Consider the following 12,439-nt stretch of genomic DNA (forward strand, 5'->3'; position numbering starts at 1 on the left):
AGAGTGGGTGGAGTTCTTCAGCGAAAACAAAAACATGAGCTGCCTGCTGATCACATTGGATCAGTTCCTTAATATCCTCTAAGAATTTAATTTCCCTGGATACTGCAATAATCTTTTAGTCAATAACGGAATCCCAGCCTTTGAGATGCATTTCTTTTTTAAAAAATTGTAACACAAAGAATCTTAACAAATATTAACATTCATATGGAACACTGCTTTCTATGATTAGCCACAATTTTTAGTGAATCATGGTTGTACATACAAATAGGTATTATTAGATATGTATATTGTCTTTTTATGTACATGAGAGCATATACACCAAAGACAAATTCCTTGCATGTCCAATCATACTTTGCCAATAAAGAATTCTTTTTATTGGGAAAAAAATTTAATGCCAATATCCTAGTTTGACTAGTAAGTAAAGGAGCTTTTTTAAGGAAAAGTGACAATATAACTAATTTTCCAAGACCACACAAATAGATACGATTTCCAGTCAACCCAGCTTTGGCATTTATATCATCAGATAGATCAATTTTTTATTCAAGGAAATAAAAACAGTGGGTTATAACATAATCCCAACAGTGATGTTAAGATTTGGAGTTTATCTATATATACCCAATCATTAACTTCAATAAGCAAAGAAAAAAACCATAAAAGAAATCCAACAAGAAAATGGAAGGAAGCTTAAAGGAGTATTCCAATCATGAGAATGTTTCATTTAGCATTGCACTTTCATGCAATCATTCATTGTGATTTCTCTTCTTTAGCAAATTCCATATTTGAGATCACAATAATAGAACGCCAAACTCTGATCATATGGTAAATATACAAGTACAGAGAAATCCTTCAGCCATTTACTGAAACACAGTGAGATGTCTAATATCCTGCTAATATCCTTTTGGAAGGATGTGACATTAGGGAATTACTACCGACACATCCTGTGGCACTAGCCTAGGTCATTTTCATGAGGGACTCCACCTCAAACCTCCAAAATGGATGATGTTGGAGAATTGGGAAACCTTGCATTTTATATGACAGTCTTAATTTCCATACAGTACTATGTTAGCTGTGTTTCCAGGTGCTATTTACAGAAGATACCTTCTAACCCCAACTAATTAATTACTAGTTATAGGTGCTCAGTGGTGCAAAGCATATTTTTAAAAAATAACACTTTGAAATCAATGTATAATTGCAAAAATATTAAAATACTTCCCTTGTACAGTTTAAAATTAAATTAAGGCACAAACCGACAACATTCAGTCCAGATAGTAAACTGCTATTTACTTAACGTTATCTCTTTGATCTTAGCCCAAAGCTTTCCTCGTGCAGGAACATACCGAGAATCTAATCCTCCCTATGACATAAGATGACACGCCGCGCCTGCGAAACTAATCGCATTCCGAAACTAATTATTTTCTAGCCTGTGAATTGAACTTTCTTCCAGTTGACAGAGCTAAAATATCTCCGTATCCACATCGGATTGTCTCTCTCATTCTAGCTTCGCTTCAAAGAGGAGGCGCCACTTTCTAGAAGCCGAGGTGCAAACGTTTAAGGCCCTCAAACATGACAGCCACCGCTGCTACCCCTAAACAAGCTGTCTCTGTTTTTCAGGAGTTCCGCGCCATGTTTTACATTCTTGGTCCCAACGAGAGCTCCTTCCGCAGCGTCGAGGAAGTTCCCGATTACGTGGACAAGGTGAGAGCTCCTAATCCCACCTTCCTAAGTGGTCCCCCTCCCTTCTTTCTGTGCAACAAACTGCTACAGTTGCGTAGCCCGCTGCGCCTGGAGAACGCAGCCCGTTTGCAAATGTCTGGGGTGAAAACAGGACCTTGAAAACTCACTTTTGAATCCTCAGCAAGGAAGGAAAAGTTCCTCCTAATTTTTTTTTCAGATTTAGGAAGTGTTTTCTCCAGATTCTTTCCGCCCACCCCAACTCACCCGCCTCCGCGAGTGGAGGGAGGTATTTATGAAATCGCATAATCGCTTGAAAGAAGACGCTGCCTTTTGTGAATCTTGGAGTTAGGTTGTAATCTTTAGCGAATCTTAGCTGATTCCCAAAGAAGCTGCGTTTGAATGACAGAACGCAAGAAAATTCGGTTCATGGCTGTACTTAAAAAATAATATCCCAGGAGGAAAAAAACCTGTGTTTCTTAACTAGTGTTAAGAAAACTGCATGAAGATGTTTAATGAAGTCACCAGCAAGCAAGCTGAACTGAAAGGAGATTTATCTTATCTTTTGAGGTGCAGCTCCCATTGCCATTAGGTTGATGGAAGCTATACAGTAGAGCAATACATTTAGAAAAGATCCTGACATCTTTCCTGTTAAGAGATGGCAACTACTGCAAAGTATGCTATATTCTGAACCTGCCTTGAACGATATGAGTGTACAGCTGGGTAGACATAGCGTCCTTATTTTTTACTCCTTTAGTTAGGAAGAGCATATTTTATTTTTATTTTTATACATTTCTTAGATTAGTGAACTTTTTTGCTTAGCTTTTTGAGTCACAACAGAAATAAATGGGGAGAAGGTGGTTGCACTTGTATATTTTGGCCCAGTCACTATCTCTTAGCTCAATTTAAGAATATTTTGGGGGGGAAATGGAAGAGCGATTCTCTGTATGATGTATTACATTCTACAGGAGCCATGGTGGTGCAGTGCTTAGAATGCAGTACTGCAGGCTAATTCTGAGGTCTGCTGGCTGCCAGCAATATGGTAGTTTGATTTTCACAAGTTCAAGGTCAACTCAGCCTTCTATCCTTCTGAGGTCGGTAAAATGAGGACCCAGATTGTTGGAGGCAATATGCTGACTCTGTAAACCACTTAGAGAGGGCTGTAAAACATTGTATAAGTTTAAGTGCTATAGCTATCCTTTAAAATATGAAAAAGAAACAAATGATATGTTACTGGCAGCAGTACAAAGTGATCTGTTGTTTCTTCTGAATAAAAGAGATGTATCCCAAGCAAATAAAATAAATAAATCTGGGACACAATGTGAATTTTTGTACCGCTGACTTGATGGGATGTGAACTTTGCCCTGGTCCAGTTTCTTAATTGTTTTTTATGTTTTCCTATGCCACATTAAATATGAGCCAGCAGTGTGCAGCAGCTGCCAAAAAAGCCAACACAGTTCTAGGCTGCATAAACAGAGGGATAGAATCAAGATCACCTGAAGTGTTAATATCACTTTATAATGCCTTGGTAAGGCCACACTTGGAATACTGCATTCAGTTTTTGTCACCACGATGTAGAAAAGATGTGGAGACTCTAGAAAGAGTGCAGAGAAAAGCAACAAAGATGATTAGGGGACTGGAGACTAAAACATATGAAGAATGGTTGCAGAACTGATATGTCCAGTTAATGAAAAGAAAGACTAGGGGAGACATGATAGCAGTGTTCCAATATCTCAGGGGTTGCCACAAAGAAGAGGGAGTCAAAACTATTGTCCAAAGGACCTAAGTATAGAACAAGAAGCAATGGGTGGAAACAAATCAAGGAGAGAAGCAACTTAGAACTGAGGAAAAATTTCCTGACAGAGCAATTAATCAGTGGAACAGCTTGCTTCCAGAAGTTGTGAATGTCCAACATTGGAAGTCTTTAAGAAGATGTTGGATAGCCATTTGTATGAGGTGGTATAGGAGGTTGGACTAGACCTCCAAGGTCCCTTCCAACTCTGCTATTGTATTTATTTATTATTTCTAAGCCAAACAATGGCTTAGAACAGTGATGCGAACCTTTTCAACACCCAGTGCCAAAACCAGAAAACACATGCGTGCTGAAGCCCCAGAAACTCAAAAGCCAAGTGGCCGATGTGCACATGCCAGGTCTTCTGGTTTCCTGCATGTGCATGCATTCCAGCCAGTTGGTCTTCGTGTGTGCTGGAGTGCCAGAAACCCAAGAGCAGGTGATATGTGCATGCCTGGTGCATCCTAAGGATGCGCGAAGATCAGCTGGGCAGCATGCATGCATGCTCTAGAAACCAGAAAAGCAGCTGGGGGCAGCATGCGCGCCCACAGAGGCCTGTGTGTGCCACCTCTGGCACGCATTCCATAGTTCACCATCACGGGCTTAGAACAATGTAGAAATCCAGTTCTGCCTTTCAGCATATGTTCAATTTCTCCTCCTGGATGGAATCTGGTGTTATCTCTATTAGATATAATGCAAAGAGGGATTATCATTTATAATTAAAGCACTGCACTGACATAAGAGAAAGTGTCCCTTTTTGTCATGTTACTTCAAAATGCGTTAATTTTTTATTAATATTAGTGCAAATGGTTATTAATCCAAATTCAATGTTTTCAATCTTTTTGAATTTTTTTCAAGGGTATTGTCACAGAATGCATTGTAATAATTCAATTCCATCAGCAAAGGAACATTTGGTTTCTTAGCTGATGATTCGTAGCTAAATGTGGTAACTATATGTATTAAAAGTGAACTTGTGCAGTGCACTTCCCAAGTGCAGAACATCCTCGGAGCAATCTGGAAAACATTGTATTAGTGTAATCACATGTTATGGCTATATATGTTCAGTTTATCTACAGTGATACACTCATTAAGATATACAGATAATGCTATACAGCAGTGGTGGGTTCCTAACTGGTTTACTACTGGTTTGCTGAGGTGGCATTTTGTGCGCCATGTGTTGCTGCACATGCGCAGTTGACTGAAAACTGTTCTGCGCATCCGCAGAAACATGCCAATGACAGCAGACGAGCCCGGGAACCGTTTTGGGGTCGTGGCAGGGCTGGATCGCTGCCGGTTCATCAACCCAGGCCACCATATCACTACCAGTTTGGTCGAACCGGTAGGAACCTACCAGTGCTGTAGAGGAAGTAATACCAAAATATGTGTGTTTAAGTTTAGATCATTATTGGAAAGCAAAAGCAGAGGATACATAATATGCTTATTTTTTGTATGTCTGTTCCCTTTCATTTTAGGCAACTCCCTTTTTCATTACCCTGATTTTGCTGGAGGTCATAATTAAGTGGGCTCAGAAAAAACATTTTTCATTCCTTCACAGTGACGATATAGCATCTCTTTCTGCAGGTATCTTCTCAAGAATTCCAGAGTAAGTTTAATCTGATGTATAGCTTGGTTGACTCAGATTTAGAGAGGGGAAATGGAAACGTAGGGGAAATTCCTAATTTTTTTTAATGATTTTCCTAAACTTTGATTTTTAATTATTTTGATGACCAAATATCTACACATGTAATTCTTACCAAATGATAAAAAGGGGCGATAAAGAATCTCTCGATTGGCTTGCTAGAAACTGACATGAATAAACTTCCAAATATCATGAAGCCATGAAGAAATTCCAGCAACTGCTCTGCATAAAATACAGTATTTTTTTTATAGTGAAGAAAAGTTTCAAATTCTTTTATTTCTTCATCTTGGTCATGCAGTGTGACAGACGACACTGTCTTTTGGAACAAAAGATTGGTTTCCACATTTAATTTTTATAATGGAGTAATCTGGTTTAACTCTTTGATTCTCACCTTTTGGAAACTGGCTCTCACTCTAATAATTTAAGAGATAGAAACAGTTTAATATAATCTTCAACACACACACTCAATCAGTGTGTGTGTGTGTGTGTGTGTGTGAATTAAACAAGAAGCAGTTCTTATATTCTGCTTTAAACAAACTTCAGCTCATTATTACTGTAATGTTTGCTAATGACAAACTGGGTGAGGTATAACAAAAAGCAGGAAAAATTATCAGGTGGCTAGGAAGTAGGAAATCCTTTGCAGTTCCTTTGCAGTTCTATGATATATCTGAGGAATGTGCAACTAGAGAAGGAGTGGAGGGGAATCTTGGCAACAACACCACAGTTTCCTGGTGTGAAAAATGGTCATTAGTCATTTTTTTCCAGTGCTGTTGAAACTTTGAATGGTCACTAAACGAATGGTTGTAGGTCAAGGACTTCCTGTAATCTTATGTCAGGATAGTTGGATTCCTTTATTAAGAAGGATTTGGATTCAATAGTTCCAAAAGCTTTTTTAAAGTGATGATCTGATGAATGAGCAATCACTGCTCTGTAATGTTACTTGTACTTTTTGGTTGCCTTGGTGGACCAGCATTTAAAATGTTTTGTTTCCAAAATATATTTTAATGTTGATTTTTTTAGAAGACTACATAATTACTTTTTAAAAATATAATTATAGTTAGAAACATGATTTGATTAACGAAATATTCTTTTGCACCTTCATGAGTAGAAACATTCAATGCCTTGCTGGGTTACTCTTGGGATTATACAGGAGACAGGTGTGTAGGCCCCAATAATATGAAGTGAAGACATGCACCATTCATCACTGATCCTTTTACACCAGAGTATTTGCATTGGCAGGCAGTGTAGATAGCTGACTTTTGACTGGGAAATCCTTTGCAGTTCTATGATATATTGGAGATTAATCTCTCTGCTTAATGGCTTGATAAGTAGCCCAGCATTATTTCCTTAAAAGAATGACAACTTTACAACTTCGTTCTAAGCAACCTGTTCTGACCTAGGCTTCCTGATACAGTAAAAAGCACATGATTAGGTTGAAAAACCCTCTTTTTATTTCAATGGCTGTGAATTATATTCATTCACAGCCAGTAATGAGTCCCAAATAGTTGAAGAGAATTCTACAGGAGACTGTCAAAGTTCTTCGGAATGAGGCTGATAAGCATCCACCTTTATCTTCTTTGAAAACACTGCCAAATTAATTCGTAATTACCTTGGTAAGGCCACACAGAGCAAAGAGTCCAAACAGAGTTTCAAAAGGTAAACTGACCAGCATGAACCAAATTGCTTCCTGCAAAGGTTCATGTGCCTTTGCTCCTCCTTTATGTCCTATGGGAAAGGCCAGTCACCTCCAAACCTTACTCCCAAGTCATCTCTTCTGTTTTAACTGTTCTTGCCTTCTGGCAGCTATGCACTGGGAACAGGGAGCGCCTGTTCCTCTGCCTCACCGCTGTCCGACTCTGGAGGCTCCAGAGGCAGCACATAACTCCCAGATGGCCCCCTCTCTGCCTCCGATGCAGTGCCCTCATCTGAGCCTTCCCCAGATTCCAGGACTGGCCCCTGTTCCTCCCCAACCTCCTCGCTGTCCGACTCTGCTGCAAGTTCTGCAGGCCGCTGGCAGACTACAACACAACCTTCTCAGAAGAAAGTATTGCATTTAGCAGGATTTAAGTAAAGCAAGGGCTGAAAATGCCATTTTTTTCTGCATATATTCAGAATTAAGTTCTTTTGAATACAGTAAGTAATTCAGGTAATTATAGAACTTAGTTACAGTATTTGGAACAGGACACACATTTAGTGGTATAAAACAAAGGGAGAAGATGTGAGACATAACTAGACTCTAAACTGCAACCATTGTATTAATGTAAAGTTTTTACCACTTTAACCAACACCATTATACAAATTTCACTAAAGCAATCTGGCAAACCATTATTGTACAATATGGTTTCTAAATATTAAAAATATATAATGATGCTAACTCAATAAAACAGCACTTTTAAAATTCTCAGTTGGATATTACTGAGACATATATATTCAAAAACTTAATCAATTTTATTTATTATGTTCTTAAAATATGTGTGCTCTATCTGCCTATTTAGTTTCATCCATCTCTGAACATGAAATAAGAGGCATGATTAGGTTTATGGTTTAGAAGTTGTCTATTGAATAATATGAAATATGTTTGCTGCTTCAATACTATTAGAAATCTGTAATCACACTTTTTATTGAAACTTGTATAATTATATTGATAAAGCTGCTGCTGAGTCTGCAAATTACCATACAGTTTCCTAGTTAAACATTGATGCAGAAATATTTGCAGCAACTTTGGTACAAATATTATAGTTGATGTTAAGTCCTCGAGGCTATGACTCCATTGACTATTATTGCCGGCTCCTGATTGGCTAAGACATGAGCAGCCAGCTGGCGGGAGAATACAGCCATTCTATTAGTTCAGCGCCTGACAGCTCTGGTATAAGAAGGGCTGTCAGCTGTGAAATGTTGCTGTTTGCCAGTTCAAAGTTTGCCTTACATTTTGCCTTGTTGTGTCAGCTTCAACCTGCCTCAGTTCCTGCCTGCCTTGTTCTCCCTACAGAACAGTTGAAATGTATTTAAGTAGCTCGGTTTGGTAATTATGTTGTTGGTTTGAGCTTCGAGCTTGGCGATGTGGTTGTAAACGTTTCGTCCTCATTCAAAGAGACACCTTCAATGCACTTTGGATTGTGCTTGCCTGGGGAAGCACTGGCCTTTAAATACCTTTCTGAGTCCTGATCTGATTTCGGGTTGTGTGATTGGCTGGCTGTAGTTGCTGAGTCATACAATGCTTGGTTTCAAGCACTGTTTGTGTACTGGTGTTGTTCGGATGCTTTCTGATGATGTCATGGTCTGGTGGTTGATTAGATTGCCTGCGTGTGATGTGGTCTGATTTCTTGTGAGCTGTTGAGTTATAACTTTGTTTGCAGCGTGGCTGTTTGTTGCTCTTCATGTACAAATAGGGCCTTTATATACTAGTACCTAAGTGCATAAACTTTTGCAATGCTTCAAACGTTTATGCAATTGGGTTCAGAAGTTTCTTTAATTTCTTTCTAGTTAGTATAATTAAACATTAATATTCACTTGAATTCATTATAAACTATAGGAAAAAACTAAGAAGATTTAAAAATTAAAATATGTTTTGTTCCTCCAAAATACAAATAGTTATTCCCATCAATGCCTTTCAGCAACTCCATTCTCAGGTAACTCAGCAGAAACTGTTAAAATAATATTTCAGTTGAACTTGTTGTACCAAGGGACATGGCAGTGTAAATCATTAACAGCTGAGGGCCAGATTAACGTGCTATTGATAGTATCTTCCTCTAAGATTAATTCTCATTTTTTTAGGATAGCAGTTGAAATTTGTGACATTCTTAGAAAATTTGTCATTAACACATTTACTTAGTAGATAAAGCAGAGTTCCAGGCATAGAATAAAAAAAAAATTGCGCTCATTGGAAGAATATGAAACAGTGGTTTCAACTTTTTTGCGCTCATTGGAAGAATATGAAACAGTGGCTTAGAAAGAAAATAACATTTGGGCTGCTGTGGTACTTAATATATTTTTAGCAAATCAGCTGAATCGAACATAATGTTTACTTTTTTTCTTATTTTGATTCACAAATAAGTTATATGACAAAATCCTTCAAAATTGTTCATGACAATATAAATATTTTATTGAAGGAAAATATTAGAAATGAATATCACTTTAATAATTTCATTTGTCTCAAGGTCCAATATTGATATCCTCAGATGAAAGGTACTGTATATATCTGTGAGAATGTAGATTCTCCATCATTGTCATCGTCATCATCCACAACAACAATAACCTACCATTATCAATATCGTTGTTTGCTTCCCCTGTGTATGCGTAGGCAATAATATTATTAAACTGTTTTGAACTTACAATATTTTTGTAGCAAAACTTAGCTGTACCATTATGGCCAGGTTTACAAAAAGTATGCCTGACTTTTTGATTGATTCTTGATTTGACAGGTTTTATGCAGTATTTATTTATTTATTTATTTATTTATTTATTTATTATTAGCGTTTATATACCGCCCCCTCTCCCGAAAGGGACTCGGGGCGGTGTACAGTCTGTATTAAAATACAACAGATTAAAACATAGAAATAACTATATAAATACATGTATAAGAGGAGGGTAAAATATGCCAAACTGTACAGCTAATAAATAAATCAATACAAAAGTTTAAAATATCAAGTTAAATTTAAAACAATATCCCTCTAAAAACCAGTAATCTAGTAATCTTCATATGCATATGGTTGCCACTTTCTTTTTATTTAAGTAAAAGTTAGATAGCTTAGGTAAAATCAGTCCATCTTATATGGCTTAGCTACCCTACAAAAGTGCAGCAATGAACACTGGATAAAGATTTTTTTTCTTCCTTGAAACAGCATGCCCCTTGAGATCAGGCTGTGTCCCATCCTTTTGACCCTTAAGAAATGGTAAAGACAAGCCATTAAGCCAGAAATATCATAATCAGGACAGGATCATATTTTATGATCAGACTTACATGAGAGAAAATAAACAAACACAACCTTCTATAAAATGCATGTATATTGTTCTGAATGCTTTTTTTTGTGAAAGAACAAATTATAAAACTTGCCATAAACTGTGAAGAACTTACTTTAACAGTGCCTCCCTCCTAAAAGAACAAGGAATGAAATTTTCTTAGGATACATGCTAGAAATATACATATACATATGCATATGCATATACATATATGTGTGTGGGGGGGGGGGTGTTTGTGTTATGCCCAAATATGGGAGGGAACTCACTACTCCCCGTAAGGGTACGACTACTGATGAGAGCTAAACAGCTTGAAATAGATCTATACTAGTCTCCCTTTATTTATTTATCAGCACAAATACAACACACACACACACACACACACACAAGGTTTTATATATAAACATAAAATATTGTTAATTTTCATTTTCTGAACTAGTATAACATAAGCATAAGAACAATTGAATAGATTTGGGACATAATCTTAATAAATATGTGTTTTAAAAATATTTTATATCTGAAGTAATATCCTTTTTATTTCAAAGAAAGAATATAGGACTGTGGAAATAATTTATGTCCCTAATTTAGGAAACATTTTCTGTTGCTTTGCCAATATCCTTTTGGAGAAAAGCCAGAGATGGGAATCCTGTGGGACCCCAGATGTTCCTGGGATTCAGTCCTGTATGTTTGAGTGTATAGTAGTGATCAGAGAGGATGGGAAATCAAATCTTATAACATGTGGAGAGCAGTACTGTGTGAACATGTATATTCAAAAAGTAAAATATTAGAGTGCATTTACCACCTGTTTGCAAGTACATAAAGCAGCTGTGTCTTTTACTGGGTTTGCATGGTTGCCTTCCACATCTGGCTTCCCATATTTGGGGAAATCTTGTGTGGTTTAAAATATTTTTTCCGTATTCAGTGGGAATAATAGTGGTGAAAGATGGATTCTGGCAGGCATCAAATTGTTCTATGCACTGGTCCAGCTTCCATATAGTGTGCTCTGCTACTCTACTATTCACAGCATCTATATTTCTTAAAGCAATTTTGCATCTTTAGGCTTAATCTCAAATGCAGCTTTGTGATTAGAGGTCAGAACGATGAAGATTAAAATAAATTTTTTCTTTAAAAAAAATCTTCTAATTAGCTGAAAATAATTTGCCTGTTGATGTCCCTTATACCAAATAGCTTTTTATTCAGTTAGAAGTAGGCTTAAAGTTATAACTGTAATCCCTTGCTTAATAATCATTTGTTTGTTAAATTTTTGACTTTACAACAGTGTTGAACAAAGGATATTAATGCTTGATCCTTGAAGTAATAACTGTTGGAGTGCTCCTGTGGTCACTTAATGAAATATCAGGCACTTGGCAGCCTTTGCATGACTACAGAATGTACTTCAACAATCACTGGCTATCTTCCCCCTTCTCTGCCCTTTGGCTCCTGTACTCTTCAGTCACTAATCCTGTACAGGATTGTGCTCTTTTTCATTGAAACAGCAGCTGATTTTTGACAACTCTTTCCTCTTGCTGTTGAGGTGTACAGGCTGGGGGCATGAGCCTTTATTCCTGAGTCTTTGCAAGCCTGTTGACAGAGACTTCAGGATGGCAATGGTGGCTGGATCTAGGGCACTTGCAGCTTTTCCACTGATGGAGGATCAGGATTCAGATTTGACAATGGTGCTGTGCTAAATAATTTTGGCTTCACAAAAGGTTAAGCTAGGCTTGCTTTGCCTTGCCTTGTCAGAAACGGGAGAAAGAAGATAGTGAAGGATAGTTGGATAATAGAACATATGGGAGCTTACCTACGCCAGCAGCCATTATGTTTTGTATTTGCATTGGGCTGAGGCAGGCGTTTACTGATAGATCAGTCTGCTTGACTTTGCTTGTTGAAAGTTGGCAGGTATTCACTTAATGACCGGTAATCCTGCTTAATGATGAAATTGGGAATTTCCAGGGTTGCATCACTAAAAAGGACGATCTTTGAGGTGCCAAATGTGCTAATCATTACCATAGTTTTTCTAAATTTAGACAGTCCAATTTCTTTCTAAGTCCTTGTTGTATTACATCTAATGACCCAAAAACAAATAACTGTCTCCCAAATGTTTGCAAGCTGTTTATAAATAACAGTATTTTAAAAATGTTTTCTATTCCTTGTCTTCAACTTAACTGTCTTTTGGAATGGCTTCATTGAAAAATCAATCAGAGTTCTTTTCAGAGACAGTAAAGTTAATGTGTTATATTCCAAGTACCAATCACTCTGGGTTGTAAGAACTCATAATATTTTTGCTCTATGATATTCAGTGACTTTCCATGAATTCATATTGCAAGTAATATGAAAGTAATGTTGGTTTTCTATGTAAATGCTAATGCAATATCTTGCTA

The 12,439-nt window shown here is 37.2% G+C and overlaps 1 protein-coding gene across 2 annotated transcripts in view; it reads left to right on the forward strand.

Moving 5' to 3' along the window:
- Positions 1–1,155: 1,155 nt before the first annotated feature.
- Positions 1,156–12,439, forward strand: part of AGMO (alkylglycerol monooxygenase) — a 148,853-nt gene continuing 137,569 nt past the window's right edge. The window contains exons 1-2 of one of the 2 annotated variants that reach the window (XR_014173536.1): positions 1,156–1,695; positions 4,936–5,066. Coding sequence is in view for 1 of the 2 variants with exons in the window: in XM_081932176.1 (XP_081788302.1) it covers positions 1,564–1,695; positions 4,936–5,066 (263 nt within the window). In the remaining variant the exon portion in view is untranslated. The remainder of the gene's footprint in view (positions 1,696–4,935; positions 5,067–12,439) is intronic. The other variant, XM_081932176.1, reaches the window with a different exon arrangement.

This window comes from Natrix helvetica (assembly GCF_964273705.1).
Source record: "Natrix helvetica genome assembly, chromosome: Z".
Lineage (NCBI taxonomy): Eukaryota > Metazoa > Chordata > Lepidosauria > Squamata > Natricidae > Natrix > Natrix helvetica.